We start from the raw sequence: 27,445 nt of genomic DNA on the forward strand, positions 1-27,445 counted from the left end.
TTGCAGGTCAAATTTGATGATCTCACACGTGTCCACAATGAACATTTGCCATGTGTTACCCATTCACTTCCTTTGTCCATTTGAAACCTTCTCCCCCTATCTGCATTATTCACTATGTTTTCCAATTTAAGCGTAACCTATAAACTTGGATATATAAATTATATCTTTCATCCAAGTTATTGATACGTGTGGTGAAAAACTGAAGACCGAAGACAGGGATTTTCCGGCCCGTGGGCGATGCGGCAGCCCAGCCAGAAATTCATTGACTTTCGGCGGGACCAGACGATCCCGGAAGCCGGAAAATCCCGCCGGAACATCGGTTGTCGCATTTTGCCAGAGGAACTATCCTTTATTTCTGCTCCCTGTCTCTTATCTCCCAAATTAATTCCAACTCAAATTGCAAAGGTGCCACCAAATCCCTGTAACTAAAAAATATGCGTGAAAATTAAATACCAAACAAATCTGTGCTTAAGTGTTCCAAGACAATGTACACGCAACACTATCCTTGAGATAGTGTTTGTCTCTAAATTATTCACCAATACATCAACAATGACTCACCATTATGTAGTTTGGTTAGCTGCAATGTTGAAGTCAAATTTGTGAAATGCGATTCTGTAGGTCTTGGATTATTAATCTACAGCTAAAATGAACAATATTAAACTTCCATACGAGCAATTATTGTTGGGCACGGAAAATACCGAGTTTCATTTAATATTTTATTTCGACAAAACGTTTGCCTCTTGAAAGGGTGAAACTATTTCAATCCCAAATCATTCTTTTTCATGAACGCTGTTACTTCCATGGTCGGAGTTGATGCCATTTGCAAAGTCAGTGGTCGGATGTGACGCTGGACTAAGTTTGCAGCACATACGTGGGATGTTTTAACGGAAGAGCCAAATGAACTGGGACTCTTTATATTGGCGATTTTCCATAAACGCTCTTTATGTGGGTCACCACACAACAGCTGCACATAAGAGCCCTGTGTGTCCTACCCCTACGAGACATTTCCTTCCCATTTTGGATTGCAAAACCTATCACCCTGGTGGTTTCACGGTTCATATTCACAGACCTGTCACTCAAAGCAAAGCTGACCAGCGGGTCACAGTCGTGCGGGGAGGGACACTGCTGACAGTTTAAAACACGGGCTGGAGGATTGGGATTGGTGCCAGAACTCTGTCACGGGGATTCGGATTGAGAAGGAGGAGTTCCAGATTTTGTGAAGCCGCCTATCTCCGGCAGGCGCCAGCAACAAGGAGGAGGCAAGAGGCCAGCCTATTAAAGTGCCACTCCACGGTAAAGCTGGCTAGCTGGAGTTAACTGCGTTTGAATGAGGGCGGTCCGTGTACAAGTAAATTGGTCTTCAACAAAAAGACAACTCTATTTAGCCTAGTTGAACTCAAGCTTGTTTCTAAGTAAGTTGATGCGGTTTTGAAAAGTTGGGCGTTGTTTTAGCTACTTAGCAAGTATTTACGTGGTTGGTGTGAGGATGGTGATTTGTTTGTGTGCTTAATTCGTTGTTTTAAGTAACCCTGAGTTGGAATCGGATTTATAAGGTTGTCCTGTCACTGTGAAAGGTAGTTTTCTTTTGTGAAAAAAAAGTCCTGGGAAAACATAATTCCTCCCTGTTCGCCGGTTTACGACGATGAAGCTTATTCTGGCTTTTAAATCGTTTGCAAAACAGCCTGCATTTAACAAGTGCAATCAAGTGCAAGTGCTCGCAATCACCGTAGTTTAATATATATGTGGTAAACCAAACTAATTTGTATGGATAGCTTTTATAATTTGAGTGAATTAAGAGAAATGTTTTAGAAGCAAAAGTTTTTTTTGTATTGTGCAGTCACTTAAGGTAAGTGACTGGTATGAGTTGGAAACAAAACTTAGTTGCTACATCTTGGTCCGGTATTTGGTCTCTAGTGCATCAATATGTAGAATTTGCAAATTGAAGAACAATTCGGCTATTTGGTGACAACTTGCTTGTACTTCTGCGAAATGCTTTATGACATCCTTTCTTGTTAAAGGTGTTGTATAAACGCAAGTTGTTCCGAGTTTACTTGATTTTGCTGTGAAAAGTAATTGATATTCATCTTTTGAAGAACCCCAACGTGCACGGTGGGTCTGTATTTTTTTTAAATACAAACAACTTTTACTTTGTTGCTTTGATGAATTGGAAAGGCACTTTATTTTAAAATGTTTTTTTTTCAGTAGGCCGCCTGGTTTTCAACAGCAACGGATAAGCAAGTCATTCCGTTTCAGTGCTTTCAAGCACAAATATTTTTCAAAACTGAAACCCGAAAGATAAATCTGATTTTTATATGCATGGAAGAGGCAAGGAGTGGGGTGGAGTGTGCTCGAACACACGGAGCAAGTTGAGTGATGTGTAACCCACTTAAAAGGAAAGTAGGAGATTGTGATAATATGATCATCCGTGTCAGGCAATTGTGGGGTGGGGAGAGAGAAGCATTAAAGAAAACAACATTTAAATAACAAAATTCATGAAACACCAACCTCGAGAAAAAGGTGAGAAAATTGGATGAATTGAAAAAAGCACGCAGGAAATGTGTTGACCCTATGATCTGTCATAATTTCAGTTAAAGTCTCATGGAAACCCCAAAAATGCTAAATAATGTCTATACTAATATCAGTCTGAAATAAATGCAAACAACAAATTTGTCAGGCCCTACCCCTGCCCCATATCAACATTACTTTCTGCTATAAAGAAAATGGATGCTATACCAAAGACCTGAAATTGCTAAAGTCATTGCTCAGGCTAGAAGACTGGGGAATTTGCAAAAGAAAAGTGAGATACAGTTCCTGAATTTACATTGAGCTTAGCTGGGACCGTGTAAGAGAGGCCAGCGCACAAGTTAAAATGATTTGCAGTAGGAAAGAATTTGCAGATGGAGTTTAGATCTTACATAAGAACATAAGAAATAGGAGCATGAGTAGGCCCTTTGGCCCCTCAAGCCTGCCCTGCCATTCCATAAGATCATGGCTGATCTCCCCTAGGCTGGAACTCCTCTTTTGTGCCAGCTCCTCATAACCCTTAACTCCTTGATATTTCAGGGAGACGATGGCATAGTGGTATTGTTGCTGGACTAGTAATCCAGAGACTCAGGGTAATGCTCTGAGGACCTGGGTTCGAGTCCTGCCACGGCAGATAGTGGAATTCAATAAAGACCTAGAATTAAAAGTCTAATGATGATCATGAAACCATTGTTGATTGTCATCTGGCTCATTAATGTCCTTTAGGGAAGGAAATTTGCTGTTCTTTCCTGGTCTAGCTTAAATGTGACTCCAGACCCACAGCAATGTGGTTGAATCTTAATGCCTTCTGGACAAGGGCAGTTAGGGATGGCCAAAAAGGCTGGCCTAAATAATCTATCCTCTAAATAGTTTTGTGATCTAGCCTCCACAACTCTCTCGGTTAGAGAATTCCACACGTTCTTCTGAGAAGAAATTCCTTCGCATCTCAGTTTTAAATGAGTGCCCCCTTATTCTGTAACTATGTCCCCTAGTGTGAGATTCCCCCACTAGTGGAAACATCTTCTCAATGTCTACCCTGTCAAGCTCCCTCAGAATCTTGTATGTTTCATCAAAGCGATAACCTAATCTGAATACACAGATGAAGCATGATGAGTATACAGTGGATTGGTGGGTTTAGACAAAGTTTGCTTATTTGCTGAAGTGTTTGAAAGGACAACTGTTGCACCTGGAAGCAAGGAGGGTGGAGCCTAAACAAGGTTATTGTAGAGGGAATGATCCCTGAGGAAAGTGGAGGGAAAGGAAGTAGTTGTTGCTGGTTGGATCAAAGAATCATGCAATGATTACAACACAGGAGGAAGCCATTTGGTCCTAGGTGTCAGTGCCAGCTCTCTGTAAGAGCAACCTGGCTAGTCCCACTCCAGCACCCTTTCTCTACAGCCCATTTTTTTCTCTTTAGGTGCTTACCCAATTTTTTGGATGCCACAATTAAAACAGCCTCCACTACCCCCTCAGCCAGTGCATTCCTTACAAGTCCTAACCACTTATTAGGTTTTTAAAAAAAAAACTTTTTCTTGTTACCTTTGACTCTTGCCATTCACCTTTTAAATTGATGTTTGCTGGTTCACAACCTTGTGGAAGATGATCTGGTAAATGAAGGCTAATAAACAAATTTGCTTTTGCTTCTATCTCCTCTGGTCAAACGTGTGCATATTACTGAAATTAGCTTATAGTTGTAGAAAATAATGCATTAAACTTGCCTATTGTGCTATGTAATCTGTAAAAGACTACAGCAGGCAAAGCATTCTGATACTGTGTGAAATAAAATTGGTATACATTAATTTTATCACGGGATTGTTGTAGCAAGTAACAAACAACATGGGCCATGAAGCAAATTGCTTCCAGGCCTTTGACATTTGGATTTACTTGATGACTTTTTTTTTGTGTTGAAATACTTGGTAGACTTTTTTATTTTGCTGCAATGGTGCTGGAACTTTGCTATGTCTGTGCTCCTGACTCACTTGTCAATTTTTCAAGGGGAAGTCATAGGAATAATTTAGATGGGTTCCAGTTGCGTTTCTCTCACCAGGCAGCCTACTCGGATTGTTGGAGGGAAATGTGTGGTGCCTATGTTATGACACAGCAGTTTGTAAAGGCTAGGTCATTTAAAATTCCAGAGGAAAATGTTAAACAACTATCATAACCTAATATTTTCAATTGAATGTTTTTGAGCTGCAGCTCTAAATTCAGGAATAAGGCCACCAGTTCTCGAGAATTTTTTATATCTAAATGAAACATTTATCAAGTTACAACAAATGAAACACATACACTTGGCTATAAATTACTGCTATAACTTTTAACAGATTCCTAAATTAATCTCCACTAAGGCAACAATAACCAATAGACTTAACCAGACACCAGGCAAAGCATTTTTCACCTTACGAATTCAAAATGAGGTTCCTTTCAATTTGGTTTCTTTGCAAACAGTTGTAGGCTTACAGGCTTAGATCTTACATGCCTCTGACCTGCAAGCACAACTCCTTTCTGTTATACCCAGCCTTCCCCTTTGAATGTAAATTTTCCATTGTATCATCAGGCCCTTTGAACCCCTTTCATAGTACTGATTTTATTAATAATATAAACATTGATTGGTGTCTCCTAGCTAGATGCAAGATTGCACTCCCACTCTTGAATGCTCTATTCAACAAAATGCAAATGTACTCTCTACCTCTGTTTACATCTCAAAACTGCTATACATCAAAGCACCCAGACTAGCTGGCTTTAATCCAAATAAAACACAAACTAAACCTATATTTTAAACAAAATAATTTCCAATTACATTATATACATTAATATCTCTTCCTGAAAGCCTGCGACAGTGCAGCTTGACATTTTCACACTCTATCAATAATTCTTCACTCACCACCCTGTTTGTCCATCTTTCCTACCATGTCACTTGCAATTAGTCGAAAGACCAGTTGCACAATGGAAGGTGACTCTTTGGGCACAAGGAACAATATAATTAACGTTGAAGTGCATATGTTAAATATTCTTGTAACTTCTGTCCAATTATATTTTTACAAATCCATTTTGGGGTGGACATATTGAACATTTGAGATCACTTCTGGGATTTTTTTCACCCAGAAGTAATGTTCGGCATGGAGTTCGCAGGAAAGCTCCTGGCCTGATTTTGCTGCGGGCAGCTCATCAATCTGGCCCTTGTGTGTTTTGTGTAGTAAAGTATGTCCTATGATGTAGATTAGACAATAGATTGAAAAGTCCATGCAGTTGATATTTGAGCTTTGACAAGATTTCCAGTCAGTAAGTTACAAGAATGCTTGAGTGGGACACCAAAATCATTTGAGGATAATGACGGCCATTATCTGTCCCAATGTTGAACTTGATTTTCCTATCATGTAATAGCGTAAGTTGTTTGTGGTGCTTTTACTGATTTTATCAGTTTTAGAGAAGGGTCTCGAGTCTTCAGGTTTTAACGCAATCAGATGCTCGAGATATATTTTGATGGACCTTTTTAAAAACTGAAATAATATAGCCACCTTCCTAGCTCTTTGCCCAATAGAAGCTGAACTGTGATCCAATATTAAGGCTTTGAAGACATCAAAGTTCACTATTTTTATTTTTCCAATGTGGTTTGCAGACTAAATGTTTTTGTTTTTATCTTGCAGATTCCTATCTGATTTAGTATTGGAATCGCAATGGAAAAAGTAGGCATCTTGATCCTCCTGTGTGTGTTTATGAAATCTATTGATTGTCAGTGGAAGAACACTCGAGTATCAGAACTTGGGTCAGACCTGGGGATGAAGATTTTCAATCACGTTGCTAATTCTAAACCAACAGAAAACATTATCATGTCTCCACATGGAATTGCATCTGTACTTGGAATGCTGCAGCTAGGCGCAGGTGCAAGAACAAGACAGCAATTGAGCTCTGCTCTGAAATACAACTCGTATGGTTTGTGTGAACTTTTATAAGCTTTTTAATGTTTTTATATCAACTTTTTTAAAAAAAATCCTTTTCCCTATGTCATTTTAAATGAGATTTTGTAATTTGGACCCCATAGTGGCAAAAAAAAACTGATGTCAATTTGTCCTCTACTTTGGGCAGTTGGCTCTTACTGCCGTAGTTACTTCAGTCTATTTCACTGTATTCAAGCATATATAATTGCTGATTTTGCAAGCCATCCATGAACACTAACACATTTTTCAGGTATTGCCTTGAAATTATGGTTCTGAAGAAGATTGTTTGTCATCCTGCCCATGGTACTTGGGACCCCATCACCAGAATCTGACCTAAAACTCCAAAAGACATTATATTGGTTATGTGCTGTTTAAAAGATACTGGTTGCAGTTGCAATGCAAAAAGCAAATAAGGAGCTGTTGTGTTTCATCCAGTCACCAAGCTTGACTGTGTTCCTGTGGGTTTCTGGATATATTCTCTCAAAACTAAAATGCTGCAGTTTTTTTGCATGTAATTTTCCAAAACAATAACTTTCTTTTAATGCAACTTCAGTCTTTCCGAGCACAGACGCTACCTTTTCACAATGGCTTGGAAATCAGGACCCTGACCAACTTAATCCTCCAGCTAATAAATCAACATATAAAATATTCTAAATCACCAGACAAAATAGTTCCTTTTGTAGTGTTAATTAATTCAGTTCACATGTCTAGAATTGCATAGCAATTTTAATACCATATAAATTTAGTAGATCACATATTAGATACACTATTTGAATTCTAAAAATGTTTTTATACATAATTTAAGTAATGAAACATTTTGGACATATCTCTTAGATCTTTGGGGAGTTCATCTTTTATACCCAAGTACCTCTGATGTTATGAATTGTGTATTATTAGATAATGTATGTAGAACAGAAGTCTGTTTCTAAATAAGCTACTTTCTATATTGATTGATTCCTTTATAGGTATTTACAGAAAGCTCAAAAGGATACACAAGTCTTTAACTGAGAGCAGAAATCAGGATATAGTAACTATTGCCAATGGATTATTTGCACCTAATAATTTTGCAATGGAGGAACCTTTTATTAGAAAGACTAAAGACGTGTATCAAGCTGCATTGAGAAGTTTGAGTTATGAAAATCCTGTGGAAGCTGCAGCTGCAATCAACCAGTGGACTAACAATCAAACCAGAGGTACATCATCCATCAATATGAAGAGAGATCAGCAGCTTAATCTGCTAACATTTCTTTGGGGAGGGGGGTGAGGGATAGTGAGAAAGCAATTGATTTTCCTGGATGCTTTTTTTATTTTTTAAAATGAAAGTTACCAAACAGTGGCATTTGTATGTAAATTCATAATTTGGGATTTTAAACTTAGTATTGGATTTTAACTTTAATGAACTGCAATGATATTATTTGTCCAATTCTTGGGTGATTGCTTGTCAGATATGAAAAAATATTAGTGTATCTGGTTTTATTTTAGTGGTTATAATATTGTTATAATTGTGCTATCTTTAATGCAGTGTTTTCCAAACTGGTTTGCATTCAGCTGTGATGAATTTGAATGTAAAGTAATGAAAAATATTTCCTGGACTTTTCTAGATAATGAGTAAATCTCACTTGGTACTTGCATCTTGACATGCTCTTTGTAATTTGTTTGCCACGAAAGCATGTTATTTAAGATCATTTAATTGTACTAAAGGGAAGGCAAGGTATAGAATTTACTCCCTGTTTTATTGAAGTGTTATAATTTGACCTGTTTCTTAGGTATGATTACAAATCTAATTTCTCCGGCAATTCTCAGTGAAGCTACGAGGCTAGTGGTGGTCAATGCTATTTTTTTCAAGGGTTTGTGGAAGTCTCGGTTTCTACCAAAAAATACTCGCAACAGGGATTTCTATGCAGCTGATGGAAATGTGTATCAAGTTCCTATGATGTCCCAAAAATCAACCTTCAATTTTGGTAAGTGTGGCATCATTAGAATACCTGCCTTTAGCTTGATTGGGTGGATACTGGATAGGTGAATGTAGTATATAGTATATTGAAGCAGCAAAGTGTGCCAGAGTGTGGCATGGTTTCATTCTTGCGTTTTGCTGTATTCCTGATTTTAAAAAGTGTGCTGTTCAGTATCAAATTGCTAAGTTGTATATTAGGTCATATCATCTTGCGGATATTTTCTGAAAACGCAAATACTAAGTGTTACTTTGTACCTCAATAATACTGGGACACTGGTTCCTGGGTGAAGTGCTGAGCGGATGAAAAATGGGAGCTGAGGGAATTAATGTCTGAAAATTTGGGTGTAAGATGTTTGAAATCTGTATTTTAGTATATTGATGTTGTGGAGCTATAACCTTATTCCTTTTCCTAATTCTGAGGTCCAAGGCTGCTTTGGTGGCCTTGCTGCCACCTTGACAAAGAGCAGCTGGTTCAGCAGAGATCAGCAATTGAACCTTGAGATATTTTCTGATCAGTAACTAACTGTTACAACGAGCTGAGCAAGGGGGCTGTAGATGTAAATTTTTGCATTGTCGATATTTTATTTTTGATCCATTCTTTATCTCTGCAAATCTGAGTAGCTTAATTATTCACTGCAAATACTATTGTACTTTAACAAGAAAGGTAATGACTGGTATCTAGGATAATGACAAATGATTTGTGAAAAAGTATAAACCCATCCCCATGAACGTCATAATATTAAAGAGGAGAGTTGATCTGTTTATTTTGGTAGTCTGAATGCTGCTGATTATTGCATTAAAATCACTACCACTCATTCTATCTATCACTGTCTATGGATTGAATGGGGTTGGTGGTCAATAGTATTTTAATTTGATCTCTCTTGTTTTCATAATATACGAGATTATAGTTCATGCTAGCTTTGGCAAACCAGGTTTTGAATATCAGAATCCCTTGTACAAGAGATTTATCTTTAAACTATTTGGACATGTTATTTTGATTTTGCTTTGCAGGTATGGCCATCACACCTACTAATGTGAACTATTATATCCTTGAGCTGCCATACCATGGAGGCACTATCAGTATGTTTGTTGTTGTTCCAGTGGATATTACTATCCAACTCTCTGAAATAATTCCTCACATGAATGTACAATCTATAAACAGCTGGAAGGCAATCATGAGAGAAAAGGAACTTGATATTGCCTTACCTAGGTAAGTGTGAAGTATTTGCGCTTGAAACATGTACGTCAGAAAGGAAATAGTCATGTTCTAGTTCTAATGCTTCTGTCTTTGAAGCCTGTTTAACTAACAGAAGCACTTTGTGCACTACATGATAAGTTGTGTATATAAATTAGTTGTCTGTCTAAAGATTTTTATTCTGGCTGCCACTTCTCTTCAATAATAAATTAACTTGCTGTAGACAAACTAATTTATTGGTAAATTTGTTTGTGGGCATTTTTTTAACTGAAAGCTTCATATGTTGTAGATTCACTGCTGAGGCAGAAACCAACCTGGAGAAACCGCTTTCAGCTCTTGGAATCACTGATATGTTCGATCAAACTAAGGCAAATTTTGTAAAAATTAGCAGTAAGTAATTGAATCTTTTGTCAGAACTTTCAAGAAATATTTTTGAAGTGTATATTTTTTTTAAACTGCCTTCAATAATATGTTGCAGGATCTGGTGAACTGTATGTTTCACAGGTACTACAAAGGGCTAAAATTGAAGTGAATGAAGATGGAACTAAAGCTTCTGCAGCAACAGGCAAGTCTGACAGCACTTTGAATTTTAACCATAGGAAGTAAAGTGTTTTTCATGTATTATTTATAACACTACAGAGTATACTTAATGCACTAAAAGAGAACATCCCTCAACTGCAGTGAGCTGGATATTGGACTGTTTTGTTTCAAGTAATGATTGCAAAGCATGTGTTGCACAAACATGAAGTAGCAGTTGAGACAGCTAAGACGTGTTGCCAGAACAGACTGTTGGGGTAAAGTTTCTGTTTTGGTGTAATTGGTGATTCATGTACAAATTGCACCTGAAAATAGACTAGTTTTGAGAAGTGTTTCTTTTTCCCTCAATTTCCACTCAAGTTCATTTACATGAGCGGAATTTTATGGCCCATTATGGTGAGGGTGGGGTCGGAAAATGTGGCAAGCTGTTCGAAAGTCTTAGGGGGGACTGGAAAATCCTGTCAGTGGGAGGGGCTGTAAAATTCTGACCCATGTCACCAAATGCAAAATCTGCCATGAACCAGCGCAGTCAGTCAATGTTTTTGAACTTGTTTTAAATGGATATATTTTGAGTGGCAACTTGGTGTAACTTGATTAATATAGTTGAAAATGGGTATCTTGAATTAAAACATTTAATCCATGTCTAGGCCACAGTCTGAGTCATTAGTGGCAGCCTTCCATCTCGTAAGATGATGGTTTGCACTGTGACTTACTCGCATTTTGAGTCACGAGGTTTCATGCTCAAATCCCACTCCCAGGGTTTGAGAGCAAAAATCAAAGCTGACACTCTAATGCAGTACTGTGGGAGTACTGCACTGTTTAGGTATTGGATCTGACAGTAAGTCAATTTATAATAAAATTATATTCAAAAGTTTCTACAACTTGTTTGTGCCTAAATAAGGAAAAACTTAAAATAGCCCACAAACAAGCAGAATTAGTAGGAACTTCCAATGAGTGATTAATTTGATCTAGGGGTGTTGTGTTGGCGGACTCCACTTCTAACTTTTTAAATAGCGCAAAAGATTACAAACTCAATTTGGACTTAATTCCGCAATCCTTGTGCTGGTTTCACTGATTTTTGGGCAAATTGCACTAAAGGAACAAATGCAACCGAGAGGAAAACTCAGGTGGATAAACCTACCAAGTAAACACTTAAAATCATACCGGCCATTCTAGGAAACAGCAGCTAATTCATGCTATTGATATCAATCCACTATCCAGATGGGCAAAATTGTGGGACATACTTAGCATAAAGAATCAGCGACTCATTATTGACCCACAGCAGACACCCCTGGCTTTGACCTCCCTCCGAGGCGGTGAATGATGCTCAACCAAGTCGGTAAGGATAATGCAGCCACTAGCTCCACAAGTGGAAGATGAGGGAACAACCTGAAATGTAATTGTGGACATGAATCCCAAACCATGGAACACATCTCATCAACCTGCCCACTAGGATCTATTATAGAAGGCACCTCACTTTGCTGCTCAGCAGCTAGGCTGTCAAACAGATAGCCAAACTGGACAACCCACTATAAGCTTATTGTGTCATGTGAAAATAATAGTCGTACTGGTGCAGCTCTAAAAGTTTGAGGATGACTTGTTTTACTATCAATGTGTAAATGTGCATGTCAGTTTTTGTGGTGTTATTTGTGCAACTGCAGTGGAATCTATCTAATCTGGACATCCATGTTTATTGACATGTTGGAGCACGAATACAAAGTTTTCAGTGATCCAAGAGGTCAGTGCAACTACAAGCTGTGCCTAAACCTTTGGGTGTAAATATGCACCCATGCAGATCTGGTAGAAATTCATCTTCCCTAGTTTCTTGCATGGGAGCAGAACAATGCTTCAGCAATTGGAACTCTGGAGCAGTACAAATCATTAAGGAGATGCACACGTAACAGAGTTCTGGTGCAAAGGCAACATGGCTCTTGTCTTTTTTTTAAACGTAGAAAATTATGTGGCAATTTCCTACCATAGAATTCATTATTTTCTGTAGAAATTCTGAATGCACGAGGAGTTGTCTTGCTTTGCCAATTCTTGCTGAATCACAGAGAATCGAAGTTAATATGCACTGACTTCCAATTGGAAGCTTTAAAATCCAGTACAGTTTTGCATGCCAAACTATGAACTACAGCTATTGACTAGCTTTAAGTCGTTACAGGTTACTTTTAAGAATTTGACTACATTTCAGAGCTTCACCTTCACTAAAATAAGGCAAAGCAAAACCATTTAAAATAAACTGATTTGGCTGGAGCTGTGATCTGTTTTACAATACATCTCGGTTGACTAACTCAAAATAAATTATTATAATATTTTTAATTACAGCTGCTGTATTTATGCTAAAATCATTAAGGATTACTCCTCCATTTGTGGTGAACAGACCATTCCTCTATATCTTATGCCACAATCCTACAGGTAAATAACTTTTTAAATAAGATATATTGAGTTTGTCACCATCTCTCAGTATTTTATGACTTGGTTGACTAGCAATAAGTAAATTTTTGAATTTAACTGAAGGAGGTAAACGCTTGGGAGAACTCACAATGGTCCATCATACCTAACTGCACATCTTTGTAGCAGAATCGAGCCTGGGTTCAATGACATTTTTCCATTTGAGATAAAGATTGTAAGCTCTTTCATCTTCAAAAATCATGTTTTGTGGTATTTGGTAGTATCTGCATTTCCAGAGCTACCTAATTTTAAAGTGTTTTAAGAAAGCTAGCTCTAAGCTTACATGGAATATCCACCTTTCTCTAGGAATCAGTTTGCACTTCGTAACATGCCACTGAATACCCTTAAAAACAGTGGCCATGGACATATTGAAGCACTGCTGGGCCTTCCCCTCCTATCTTGCAGAAGAATGTGAGCTATCTAAAGGAAAACAGTGCTGCTAAAAAGTATTTTATTGATGTACAGCAACAGAAGTAGTACACTATTAAATTAACAAATGCAAAAGCCAGATCCCTGGAATTCCCTTTAACAAACTCCATTATCTGGAGACCTCCAGTGTCTGAAAACTTGTGTTAAAATAATCATGAAATTAAGATATTAACTTTACAAGCAACACCTGTATACCTACTCCATGCAGTCTTTGTAATTTTACCACAAATCTCATTAAGCTGCATCAGCACATTGGTTAATTGAGACATCCAGTGATAGGAAAGAGGTATTGGACAAACCTGGATGGAATTTAAGAACATACCTTCAATAATTTAAAGAAAAATGGACTAAGACAATCCCCTGTCTTTCCAATAATTAGACGTATTGTATTTCTGAGCTGAATTGGAATGTTACTACACCAAGATTGGTCATCAAGCCCATTAAGTTATCTTTTGTCTTGCCTGAGGCGAATCCCACTCTTGCTCTTTTGATTTAAACCATTTTTTAAATGAAGTGATGGAATCTACTTCAGCTGTTTCTGGCAAACCATTCCACATTCTACCGTCCCTCTTTAGAAATTTTGCTAACCCCAGCCCCCTTTTTTTCATTCTTGCTATGGCCATCCTAAATTTGCTCCTTCCTGTTGTCTCATTGACCAAGAGAAATAATCTATCATTTTACCATGACCCTTCATAGGGCTGTACATCATATTTACCTTTGTACTCCCATCTGCACTACAGCTGAAGAAGTTGAACTTTTTTGGGTACATAACTGTAAGCTCTCAGCTGACATGCAAGTGAATCTATGCACATCTTTTCTTTCCACACAATGGTTAGCCCAGAATTACAAAGCAGTACTCAAACTGTCACCTAACTCAGGATTTCAAAAGGCATTTGTTACCAGTGGAATATAGCAGCATGGATAGAAAGTTGATTATGTCTGTGCAGAGTAAAAAAGTTAATTTTGCTGAAATATGCAAGGATTGGCAAGAAACTTTAAAATTGTTCTGCTGAAATCTTTGGTAATATGTAATGCATTTTGGGAGGACAAACGAGGAGTGGGAGTATGCTCCAATAGAAAGCCACTGAATGGTGTAGCAAGACCCAGCCCCACAAATACATAATTTCCTGAACTTGTAATTTGATGGTCTTTATAACAAGAATGTGACAGTAAAGAATTAATGATAAATATACACAGCTGTGGTTAGTTTATAGTTTGAGTACTATATGCAGATATTGAAGGATATAGCATACATTCAGTTAATATTGTCATCAATTATTCTAGCTCCATTGATTTACGTGCTAGTTTGGATTATCTTAATTTGGCAGTTTTTCATTTGATTCCCTTCATATATCCTGTTTTTTTTTTGTCAATCATCTTACCCTGTAACTTTTATTAGGTGTACACTTGGAACTTATTTCCCTTTCCATTTTGCCTTCTTTGTTTTTCTCTTGTCCTCTTCCCTCTGCCATATTATTTTAAATCTTTCTCCACAGTGCTTGATTATTTATCTTCAAATCTGTTCCAGGATCCTAAACCCTTCTACACCCATAGGGCTGATTTTGGGTTTGCTGTACTGAGAGGTTCAAACTGTCTTGGTGGTCTGGCCTCAGTAGTATACTGTCAGCCAAGGTGGGTAATTGCCAGTTCAGGAACAGGTGAAATCTAGCAGCTCTTTTGCTGACCCAATCAACTATGGACTTGGAGTGAGTGAAGGGTAATCATGAGGGGGGGTGGGGGGGGGAGAAATCCTGTTCTTTTTTTTTTTCCCCCACTCCTAGCCCCACAGAAATAAAAGGAGATAAAACTCTGCTGTTTGTAGTCAGGCCAGCAGCAGTCCCTGTAAGCACTACTGGTTTAGGCAGTTCCAGGGTGAGTGGGATGCATAGCATATTAATCTATAAAAAGTGTTGAGATTGTGTGCAACAGGTACCACTGATTTGTTTTTAATGTAGGCAATAGCAGAAATCCCTGGAAGTCAATCTTTAAAATGGCTGGTAAATAAATATATCTTGTGGGTGGTGGTGTTGGAATAGGTAATTTTAGCTCTAAACTATACAGACTTTCATCATAGACATTTATGTGTTTGTGGGAAAGCTAAATGTCTACAAAACAAGTACTTCAATTTCGAAGGAGAATGTTAAATACTTGCGATGCTCAAACTATACACTTGAAACCTGCTTAACTAAAATAATAACTTAGTATGATTTGCACACTAACTGGTTTTCTCTTCTAATTGCTTATGCAGGGACCGTCCTTTTTATTGGGCAAGTTTCAAAACCATAAGAAGCCAATTTCAATTGGATAAGGTTCAAAATGGTTTTTCAGTATCAATGGAGGAAAAGTCATTGCTGCCTTCAAGTGTCTTGGTGATGAAAAGCAGTGCTATTATGTACAAACACTGACTTTAAGAATGGAAACAGATATAGCCTTACAATAACACATGCATATATTTTTGCCTTACATAGAATGTTTAATTGTAATTCAAGTATTTTTTAACAGTATGAAATCATCATGTCTTTTTTGTATCTAAGTTTAATATTGCACCTGAGGGAAACAATAAACATTCAGTGTCATTTGGCTGAGTATTGCTATTGGAATTGAAATCAAATTCAGAAATTTTACATGAAAGTGCTCAAAGCTGTTTATTTGGAAAATGACTAAATTGGGGTTCTTGAAGATAACAGTTCTAAATGTTCAACGCCCTTTTATGATTTCAGGTAATTACCCTCTTGTTTGATTTCTTGGAATATTACCAACCGTCTCCATTCATGTCAATGAGGGGGGGCTTCTACGTAATTACTGTCAACCATTTCAAAGGCATGTAACTGGGGCGGGGTGGGGAGCAGTGTTGAAAAAAAATCTGCAAACCCCTACTTGCAGTTATACAAGAATTCAGACTACCCTTCAGGCCAAATTTTTATCAGTTTGGAGTTAAATGTTTTGGGATGTAAATTCTTGAATTTGATAATTACCTTGCTGTGCAAGTTGCTGCTCAAAGGTCTTTTCAATACTGAGCAGCTCTATAACTTTTGAGAAAAGTCATTCAAAGTCCTTGATTTAAATGCTGAAGTAATCATGCATTAGTATTTATTGCAACAAGGAATTGAATAGAGTTCGCTGAATGATTGTAGCAAAGACCTTTTGCTTTTTCAATTTCAAGATCGTTGTGCAATTTGATTTTGAAAGAATGCTTTGTACTAAATCAATATTTTTCATTAGCAATAACCTTTCCTTAAATGTTAGCAGAACCTGGTGCTCTACCTGAATGTTACCGTCTCATTGCTCACTTGTGAAAGCATGTAATGTAGGACAATATAAATGTAGTGTGGAGACTTTTTTAAATGCTCTTCGAGATAATTTGTTTAATTCCAAACCTGGGTTCAAGATGTAGGTTATTTTTGTGTGACCTATAATTTTGGAGGCTAAGTGTAAAACATTTGTCATAAACAGTGGAAATTTAAGTGTTTTAATAAAATGTGAATTTGGTCTACCATATCTACTGGACTGCCTTTTCTTGTGTCAGCCAAATATCTTTGTAGCAAAGAAGCACTTTGATGCTGTTCATTGGAGGTTTCAGTGGAATTCTGAATGATCAAAGCCAATTTTGCAATCTGATTTTGAGTCCAGTATCTAAATTCCAATGCATAATTTCCAAATTTAAGCCACCTTTGGCACTGCTCTGTAGTTCTGGTGCATAAATGTATACAGGATCAAAGATTGTGTTTAAAATCTTGTTGCAAAATTTATTTAATACACTTTTTTGCTGGAACTTTGGAAAAGTAACTTTGCCAGGCAGTGAAAATACTGAAGTTCTGCATGTTAATGATGCATAAGATTGCAAATTAGTGTACAATATTGCAATCCCAACCCCCTTTTCTGGAATCTGATCAGTGAGTTGCAAATACATTGACATTGTTTTGTGGAACATAATATTAGGTGATGTGTCAAAGTAACTGTTTAGATTTTGCCATGCTCAAGCATCAGACTTGTGGCTTTATGAAGTATAAATTCAAAACAGACATTTAATGGAGAATAGACCCGCTGTATTTGAAACAAAATGGAGTTGAGAGGTTGGGTAACCTTCCAATTCCATCAATATACATGGAACCACAAGGCCCTTGAAGCTAGCCAGTTTGTCTGAACAAGTCATTAAAATGCAACAAACCTTTCCTTTTGGATTATTGGTTGCTATTATTTAAATAATTACAGAAACTAGCTCACAATGGATGTGCAGACATCTTAGCTTTGGAATGGAATTCCCAAGAATGGATGTAGAGAGGAAAAAAGAATTATCATAAGGAAATGCAAAAGGGTAAAACTCTAATGCTATTATTGTGTGTCAATGGTCATGTTGTCAGAGATCATTTGTGAGGACAATGAGAAACACATGCTATGGTCACGCGACATTTAATATGACATTTTTAGGCAGGAGGAAAAGATCCAGACCAGCAAAGAAACAGGACTTGCCTGCGATCTAACAAAAGGCAGATCATTTGGGCAGGCCTTTTACCTATTAGAACCATATCAGGTTTTTGCTGCAGGAGCTTGCTTATGCCTTCATGGGTGAAACTAAAGAAACCTGCTGCTGCAAGCATTAAGCCACTGTGAATCCATCTTTATAAACCTCCTACCTCCTTTCTTCAATGGACCAAAAAGGAATCATAGGCCTGCAATATTCCAAGCCTTCGTCTTGGGTGGGTGGCAGTGAAGCAAGTACGACAGTGAATTTTTAGCCTTTTAAGATCCAAGTGCATGCTATCTCTTTAATCTCTTTAATCACTTGTGTCCAACTGAGAGTGTGTGCTGTTGTGTATGCATTCTGGCTGTTGAGTAATAAACCTTTCTCTTTTTATAAACTTTCAAAAAAAAAACTGTCATTGTCTGTTCCTAACCATTGCTGCACTTGGGGTTAAAACACTTTTTGTTTTTTTTTAAAAAATCTGTCGGTGCTTAGTCGTTAGGTGGAAAAGGGAGGAACCATCCTACCATCCATCCCGTGTCCATAAATATTTAGAATGTATGAATTTTCTTCCTCTTGCAACCTTGTGCCAAAAGATAAAGTACCTTTTTTTTTATTGAAACCAGTTCTGAGATAGTGGAAAACCTGTTTGTGATTTTAATTCTTTCATTTCCATCCTTTTTGGTTTATTCTGGTTGTTGTGATGTGGCAGATGATGTGTGACAGGCGTGGCCAAATCCACAAGGGAAACTTGGGGTCCTGCTATCACAACGGTTCTGCAATTTGTATTTGAGATTTGCAAACTGAATTCAGAAGTAATCAGTCCACCAAGACCTTTTTAGAGATTTTAAAAATTAATGTTTATTACCAAAATATAAAAGATTTCAAACATATACATAAGACTACAATTACTACTATAATTACTACTATAATAACCCCTAAAATTCCTAATTAACCTGACACACCGCCACCACCCCCCCCCCCCCCCCCCCCCCCCCCCCCCCACCTGCCAAAGTTACATTCCCTTTAAGGCAACAGTCCAGAATAGATTTTTGGATTTAAAAACAGAACCAGAAAGTTAACACCATACCCACTTGACAGTGGAAATACAAATGGCTTTTCCCCAACTTCAGTTTAGTTAGATAGCAGACTTGTGCACAAATGCTGGAAGCTTCATTAAGGCTATTTCACACACTTCAGTTAGATCTTACATGGCCTTCTAACATACAGCCTTTCATTCTCCTTTTTATATGTGTTTCTTTTTAATATGTAAATTCTATTATTCCATGTCTTTGAAACCATATCTTCCTCATAATATAAAAACTTTCATGTTGCCAATATTGTCAGTAACCTTTGGGAAAAACAAACACATTCCTTAGTCTGTTTATAACTAGCTAGATAAACAAGGTTAAGATCCCTTTGAAATCCAAATCTTTTTATTTAAAAATGCCAATTCCCTTCATACCTTTACATGCTAAGCTAGTATCCATGTTTACTCAGTATGTCAAGCCCCTAGCTTCTTTTGATAATTTGAAACTTGCAGTCCAATTGACTCTAAATGTGATTAAATCACATATAGACCCAATTATACTTACCCTCATAAACCTACTTCACAATAAACCAGAAAAATGTTATGGAAATTATTATACTTTCATCACATGATTTAATCTAAAGCTACTTAACTCAAACTTAAATTTAAATTTATGTGGGGCTAAATTCAATAGACCCTGAACTGGTGCCAGATCATGGAGATTAATCTGTATCCAGTTGTGATGCAGGTAGCCTGCCAATTTCCTTATGTGCCAGCTGTGAAATAGGTTTATGGGGGTAAGTATAGTTGGGTCTGTATATAATTTAATTACATTTAGCGTCAATTGGACTGCAAGTTTCAAATTATCAAAAGAAGCTAGGGGCTTGACATGCTGAGTAAACATGGATACTAGCTTAGCATGTAAAGGTATGAAGGGAATTGGCATTTTTAAATAAATGAAGAGATTTGGATTTCAAAGGGATCTTAACCTTATTTATCTAGCTAGTTATAAACAGACTAAGGAATGTGTTTATTTTTCCCAAAGGTTACTGACAATATTGGCAGCATGAAAGTTTTTATATTATGAGGAAAATATGGTTTCAAAGACATACTTGTTTGTCAATGTCTGCCAGAGAGTGCTGTCTTTTCAGCTGCCTTTGAAGCATTTGCAGTGTGAACCCCAGTCTCACTTACCAGGGCATAATTCATCGTGGAGTTACTTCTTTTGACATTCTGGAATCTACCATGTGTAATGCATGTCCTGTCCAGTGCAGTTAGCATTGCAAGAGAATGCACTCAATGCTGGGCTGGTGAAGACTTAATTGTTTGTGATGTGGCCCTGCCAACTGAAGATCATGACGGGTCAAAGGAAGTGTTGATGGGAAGCACTCCAGCAGTCACACTGGTTTGCTATATGGAATCCATGATTCTAATCCATGATTCTAAACCATACGAGAGCAGTGAGTACAACTTGTGTACTCTTCAAGTGGCAACCAAGGGAGCTTGTTGGCCTTCGACAGTCAATTGTCTACATCCTTGTGGCCAGTGATGTCATTTGAAATCATTCTAACTAGATGGGTAAACTGTTATACTGCATTGAGCTTGATGATGTCAATGCTGATCTGTGGTGGATTGTAATTTCCTATTGGTCACGGTTGGCTCGGTATCTATATTTCTTTTCAGGCTAATAATAGTAAGACCAAAGACGTTCGCAGCCTTAGAGAAACAGTTAGCAATGAGCTGAATTGCCTCCTCCATGTGTGCCAGAAGGTGCAATTATCAGCAAACAGAAGCTCCACACTAAGTTCCTCTGTGGTTTTGGAATGTTCTAATAGTCATTGCAGGTTAAAGAGACTGCTGTCTGTATGGAAGAGGATATCTATGCCCTTTGTTAAACCTGCCTTTGCCTCTTGAAGAATCATACCAAAGCAAATGAGGAAAAGGGTTGGTGCTAGGACATACTTGTTTAAAAACAAAAAACTGCAGATGCTGGAAATCCAAAACAACCTGGAAAATTACCTGGAAAAACTCAGGTCTGGCAGCATCAGCGGAGAAGAAAAGAGTTGACGTTTCGAGTCCTCATGACCCTTCAACAGAACTGGTTTAACTTGTTTAACATACTTGTTTAACACCATTTGAGATAAGGAGGTTGTCTGATTGAGAAGTTTCCATTCTGCTTGACCTGACCTTTCTGCCCTTTATGCAGTTGGTGGGGAATAGTGAGGAAGCTTGGTGGGCATCCAATCTAGCAGTACCCTCCGAAGCCTGTCCTGCTGACTGTACTGAATATCTGGTGAGATCTATACAAACAGGTCCATGTTTTGTTCTGTACACTTCTCCTGGATCAATCTCAGCACAAAAATCACATCTGTAGTTCCCCTATTGGGTCTGAAAGTGCACAGACTTTTTCTTCAGCTTCTGTCAGAACAAGTGTAGAATTGGAATCCCCTCCAACTGGGAAAATTATAGATTATGAAAATCCCAAAAACCCACGGACAAAAGAACTGTAAAGTAAAAGCCAAACCTCAGCACTAACACACACAGGCAGGCTATGCAGTAAGGGGTTAATTCTAAACATTGCAACAGAACTGATGCAATTAAGAGACTGGAAAGGAGAGCATTATCACAACAATGGTGCAAGGTAATTGCTTTTGCCTGGTAGTTAAAGGGCTGAATCATATACAATGGTACAGGACAGCTGCCATCACATAACCCAATTAAGAAAATAGGAATGCCATTAGTATAATAGCCTCAGATGATGGCCATTACACAGCATCATTCACTCCTGTCAAGGAAGGAGCCAGGGATCCTTCATCTTGGGGTGGAGTCCATTGTTTTCTGTTATGGAAGTAACATGAGAACTGGGTATGTCTACAGCTCTGTCTAGATCAGGGCATGGAAGTAACTGAAGGATGTCAAGGCACTAAATACCAGGTAATTCAGCAGAACAAAAACAGAATTACCTGGAAAAACTCAGCAGGTCTGGCAGCATCGGCGGAGAAGATTTTTTCTTCTCCCCGATGCTGCCAGACCTGCTGAGTTTTTCCAGGTAATTCTGTTTTTGTTTTGGATTTCCAGCATCCGCAGTTTTTTTGTTTTTATCTCTGAGGTAATTCAGCAGGTTGGCTGAGATGTGTTGGTGACATGTGCAATATGGGTTATTATAAAGGAGGATAAAACTGGATCAGGTTACTGCAGTCAGAAGTGTCAGGATCGGTTAGCATAACTCAGACCTACACTCAACAGCTGGGTTGGGTATTGCAAGCATTCCAGCCAAATCATAGTAGATTGGATCTGAGGTTTGTGTGAGGATTTGGGAGTAAGACGTAGGTCAGGATTTTCCATGCCCACCGGCATCGGACGTGTTCATTGGCATAAACGGACAATATGGCCTGATCGATTTGACGATGGCATGAAACCAGTTCATGATCATTCACTCACGCCACTGAATGGTCACGTTCTCTGCCATTGGACATCGGGAATCTCATTGGAATACATCAGCATATCGTTATTAGGCCTGGCTGCTGGAATCATACCCCGCCCCCACCCCCTCCCCCCTTGCTGGATTGTCCGCCCACGTTGGCAGGAAAGCACGCCAGTCTAGAACATGACTTGCCAACTGTGATGTGCGGAAGTTGAGACTTAACTGCCAGGGTTTTGTTCACATCGCGGACATCCGAGGAGCAGAAGATGCTGGAGCCCGGCACCAACGGCACACTGGAGGAACATTCATGACATGCTGGGTGGATTCTCATGGACATAGCTCTGCTGTGAAGCAGCTCATGGAAGTTGGATAGTCACCATTGATGCTCAAATCGGGTGATGGCCGAGGGGGTGGGAGAGGAAAAGCTTGGGTTGGCTGGGAGAGGTAGAGGTGTCGGTGGGGGTTGGGTGCGGGTGAGGTTGGGATGTGGGGGAATGAAGGTGTCAGGATGAGTGGAGGTTGGGAGGGGGGAATGAAGGTGTCAGGATGGATGGAGGTTGAGGTGGGGGGGCGTGAAACTGTCGGGGGGAGGGAGAATTGGGGGAGAAGATGGAAATTGGGGAGGTAGCCATAAGGGGGCTGGAAGGTGCAAGGGAAGGAGCGCGGAGGGGGGAGGGGAGGGTGTCCGGGGGGAGGGAGTGGGGAAGGGGCACAGAGAGGAGAGGAGAGAGTGTCCAGGGGGAGGGAGTGGGGAAGGGGCGTGAAGAGGGGAAGGGAGGGTGTCCGGGGGAGGGACTGGGGAAGGGGTGCGGAGAGGCGAGGGGAGAGTGTCCGGGGGGAGGGAGTGGGGAAGGGGCACAGAGAGGGGAGAGGAGGGAGGGAGTGGGGAAGGGGCGTGGAGAGGGGAGGGGAGGGTAGGGTGTCCGGGAGAAGGGGCACGGGGAGGGGAGGGTGTCTAGGGGGAGGGAGTGGGGAAGGGGAAGGGGAAGGGGCACGGAGAGGAGAGGGTGTCCGGGGGCAGGGGAAGGGGTGCAGAGAGGGGAGGGTGTCCAGGGGGTGGGAGAAGGGGTGCAGAAAGGGGAGGGGAGGGTGTCCAGGGGGTGGAAGGGATGCGGAGAGGGGAGGGAGAAAGGGTGGAGGAAGAAGTAAGAGTGGAAGAAGTAGTCAGGAAAGCAGTAGGACCAAGGCTGGAGGAAAAAGTGAGGCTGGAGGAAGAGGTAAGACTGGAGGAAGGAGTAGGGACTAAATGGAGGGGAGAATTCAAGTGTTGTGGGAGGACTGAGGGGTGAAGGTGTTCCAGTTGGGGGATGAGGTTCCTGAATGAGAAGGGGAAGGGGTTCTGCAGGCAGAAGTGGTTCTGGGGTGGGAAAGCATTTTTGGAGGGGGGAATGGGTGTGGAGGGGGGAAGGGGTGCGGAGACTGAAGGAGTGCAGAAGAGGTGGGGATGTGCAGGTGAAAGTGCACAGGAGGGGTCGGATAGGTCGATGTCTGCCTGTTGAGGGGTGAACTGAGGGTGGGCATGACCGAGGGCAGAGTGAGGCTGTAGGGTGGGAGGCTGAGTATTCGACAGTAGTGATATAAGGGAAAGCGAGGTTGGTTGGTGGGGATCTGGAGACAGACTCAGAACCATGGAGGAGGTTGGGGAGGTGAATGGGGATGGGATTTTCAGGAAGGAAGGGAATATGCACCTTCCCCTGGACATCCCTGAAGGAAAAAGGTTGGGGCTGGTAGGTCTCGGAGGGGAGGTGGATGGTTATGCCAGGGGGGTCAACTCTGTTGGGAGAAGGAAAATGGGTTACTGGGGTGGAACAAAGACAGGATAAACCAAATCCAGACCATGCTTTCCAAATCAAAAGTGAAATTAGAGCCGTGGTGGGCGAGATCAGGTGCTGCATGGGAGTGTGATCAGTGGGTGGATGGAAATGCAGGTCAGTTCAGATGGACAACTGAAAGTGAACCCCAGCAGGCAGCGTTCAAAATGCTCAGGACATTGAGATGAATATGAAGCGTGAAGGCTCTGCGTGCATGGGACAGTGCTTGCAGGAGGCTCCGAAAGGCCCTGCCATACACACACTTTTCCTTCCAGAATTATTCATGGGCCAGCTGCTCCCTGTGCTGTGACAGGTCTCCCAGGATGCTTATTTCCACCTCTTCACTGGAGGAGGTGTCCTCTTGGCTGCAGATGAGGATGTGGATGGAGCTGTGGGACTATCTGGCTGAGGATGTCGGTTGCTTGACAGAGCTCCCTGTGAACTGAAGTAGAGATAAGTAGTGCATGGCAGCAGAGTCAAAAGCAGGAGAGAGTGCACTCGTGGCTGCATTGAGGGAGGGATGATGTGGTGCAGGATCCTCAGGTGGGCATTTGCCACCGACCTCACCATTGCTGCAGGCAGGGTCCATGTCCTCACCAATCACCACGATGGTACGCTCCTCAAAGCAAGGGTTCGCTCCTCAAAGCTATGAGCCAAGTGTTGGTAAATGGGATTAGGTAGGTAGGTCAGGTGTCTCTCACATGTCGGTGCAGACTCAATGGGCCAAAGGGCCTCTTCTGCACTGTGATTCTGTGAGTGAGGGACCTAATGTGAGCCAGTCCACTCCCTGTGGGGGGCCTCTCCCTGCAGAAGTTAGCAAGCTTCTCCTGCATGAAAACAGATGGAAAGAATGAGCAGCATGCATGGCACTGTGTGGAATGTTTGTGTGGTGAATGGAGACATGGACAGGAATGAGGATGTGAGTTCCAGAGGATATGAGCCTGGTGGAGATGTGAGGGTGTTTGTGAGAGTTAGTGGTGTTGTCCCTTGAGGTGTGAGATCCCTGTGGATGTGTGATGGGTTTGTGAGTGTGTGAATTGAGAGTGATGAGAAGAGTGAGTTACCTCAGCAAAACAGATGAGACCATTCAACCTGTAGAGGCACTAGGTGGCTGCCCTTTTTTGCAGGGCATTGGTGCTGACCACCACTATCACCGGCTCCCAAGCCTGGTTGGTAACGCTTCTGCCCACCCTGCAGCCAGAGCTGGCGTAGAGGATATCACGGCGGGCCTCCATGGCATCTAAAAGGTGTTCCAGTGATGCATCATTAAACCCGGGGGCTGCAGTCTTTTAGCCTTTCACGGACATCTTCCCTGCAGTAGTCATGGGTTGGAAGCACTGAGATGTGTGCACGTGGCTGGACTTTAAATATGGCACCCTGTGTAATAAAACGGTGAGGTGATGATGTGATGGAACAATGAGAGTCCACCTGCCAGAGAAATGATGTGTTTCCTGGGAATACATAAGTAAGTTTGGGACGATACGGCGTGAAAGCCCGCCATCGTTTTACCTGCCTGCCACTGCAATTAGTGCAAATCTAGGATGATTCCGCCTGTAGTGTTTTGCTCATAATACTGGTGAGGTTTTTAGCAAGGCGTGGTGACTTTCCTCGACGAACTAGAAACCAAGGTCAAATCATGGAAGGGTCAGCTGTGAACTGGGGTCGTCCACCTCTGCTAACCGCAGAAGGGTTTGAACTGAGGCTAGTTAATTTTAATTTTGTGTAACTTTGTGTTTGTGTTGTCTGAACTAGGTTAGAGATATCTGTATTAGGTACTTAGTGCATTTAATAAAACATTAATCTTTGGTTGAGCCAAACAGTGTGTCTGTGCAATTTGATGCGATTTGTTCTTTGTGAATCCTAAAGTCCAAGAACCATTTGTAAGGGGAATGGGAGCCATCCTGCAAAAGGCAACAACAAAGAACTTCAGTACTTGCTAGAGTATAATCTGATTGGATGTCCATGTGTCATCAATACCCTCTAATGGCAAGGTACATGAAGGAGGAGGAACGATAGCATAAGATGATGGTAATTATTTAAAAAAGAATTTATTCCCATGTAGGTTTGTTTTTAGTAGACATGTGGCAAGCTTCTGAGAAAATATGAAATGCTACAAAAGCAATAAGTTAAAATTGGCATGCAACCAACAGCCCCCATGCATTCTTGCCACCCCTCCGCCACTTACAAACCCCACTCTTGAAAAATGCGTTCTGATGTGATTTCGTAACTTAATGCATGGGTGTCAATTCAATAATATTAAGTTTAAAATAATGGGGATGAATCTTTTCAAAGCAAGAGCCAAAATTAGCATCAGTGTAAAGGAAAAATGAGAACAAGTTGAAAATTCATTTATAATGCTTTATGCCTTCAGGATGCTTCAAGCACTTTACAAATAATAGGTTATTTTTGTCATCTGTGTAATAGTGCACTGTTGTTGGTAGCAATCATATGACAATTTTACCACAGGTCTTAAGACAGCTTTTCAATATGTTGTGTAACTATATTTTGACATGGGGATAGCCCTTGTTTTGTCAGCAGCTTCCTGTCCCAGCAACGCACAAGCCATAATGACTGCAATGCCTTCAGTCCCTTTTAAACTATCACAGGTCTTTTCATAAAGGCTTTTGTTTAAATAGTTACTTTCTGATTGTCTTTCAAATGACCACAGACTTTAACACAAACCAAGGCTGCTTTTGTATGTGGGGAACATTCTAACTTTAACAACTTCATTTGAAGTTCTCACTCAATATTTTCACAATAAAACACACGTACATAACTAGTTTTTGCTCAAATAAGTTCCAACTGAATTATCCTGCATGACTTTTAGACTAGATTTTCTTCACATGGCCTCTGTTTATTGCAAGTTCAAAGTGAGATATAATATTACTGTTTTTATTGATTTCAATGTGCCAAATTCAAAACATAAGTTGTGAAGAAATGATAATAGGATTGGCTACAGTCTGATGGTGTCAGTAGCAAAATCAATGGTTCAACTTTAGTTAAGGTCTAAGTTGAATGTTCGGAGAAGTGAATAAAAATTCTTTGTTATATAATCAATGAAGGATTAAGGGGTTTTGTCATTTTAAAAATAAACTACAATTTTATTCACAAGTGCTATGTGGCAGATGTAATATATTGCAATAAGACCAAAATTGAGTTCCCATGAGTGTCTATAGGAAGATCAGGTCTCATCCTTTACTCTTGAAAAGACAAGGCTGAGGAGGTCTTTATAATTATGAAAGCTTTTGATAGGGTAAGCAGAGTGAAAGTGTTTCCACTTCTGCGGAAGAGTAAAACTAGAGGCCATCAAATAAGATTATACATTAAAAAGGGAATTCAGATGAAATGTTGTCTCCTAAGACAGCGGAATTCCCTACCACAGTGAGTGGTTGAGGCAGATAGTTTAGACACACTTAAGTGGAGGCTGGATAAGATTGAGGAAGGAGAGAATGGAGGACATTGCAGCCCCTGCCTTGTTACACCTGCCCCATCACATCAGTTAACAACTGCAGAGGAAGAAGTGCTGAAGGTCAGTGGTATCTCTGGCCATTGGAAGTGAGGACTCCATAGCTGACTGGTGACAGAGTGAAATATGTGTAAACATGTTATGCAACACTTGGTCATGTTGACCTGATTGCAGCATGTCAGTGCAATATAATCATTTTCATTATAAGTTGCAACATTCTTACCT

General features: G+C 40.1%; 1 protein-coding gene across 3 annotated transcripts; it reads left to right on the plus strand.

The window, feature by feature from the left end:
* Window positions 1-975: 975 nt before the first annotated feature.
* serpine2 (serpin peptidase inhibitor, clade E (nexin, plasminogen activator inhibitor type 1), member 2) lies at window positions 976-16,525 on the plus strand. 3 transcript variants are annotated; one of them, XM_041182830.1, is made up of 10 exons: window positions 976-1,412; window positions 2,019-2,109; window positions 6,168-6,453; window positions 7,424-7,651; window positions 8,225-8,419; window positions 9,424-9,622; window positions 9,897-9,997; window positions 10,086-10,172; window positions 12,473-12,562; window positions 15,276-16,525. In XM_041182830.1, exons 3-10 carry the CDS (start codon window positions 6,198-6,200, stop codon window positions 15,311-15,313), a joined length of 1,194 nt encoding a protein of 397 aa, XP_041038764.1. In that variant the 5' UTR covers window positions 976-1,412; window positions 2,019-2,109; window positions 6,168-6,197; the 3' UTR covers window positions 15,314-16,525. The 3 variants fall into 3 exon arrangements, with proteins under 3 accessions (XP_041038764.1, XP_041038763.1, XP_041038765.1); XM_041182829.1 differs by lacking the exon at window positions 2,019-2,109 and having other exon boundaries at window positions 980-1,412; XM_041182831.1 differs by lacking the exons at window positions 976-1,412; window positions 2,019-2,109 and adding an exon at window positions 2,353-2,517.
* Window positions 16,526-27,445: the final 10,920 nt, after the last annotated feature.

The sequence above is a fragment of the Carcharodon carcharias genome, chromosome 2 (assembly GCF_017639515.1).
Source record: "Carcharodon carcharias isolate sCarCar2 chromosome 2, sCarCar2.pri, whole genome shotgun sequence".
NCBI classification, from domain to species: domain Eukaryota; kingdom Metazoa; phylum Chordata; class Chondrichthyes; order Lamniformes; family Lamnidae; genus Carcharodon; species Carcharodon carcharias.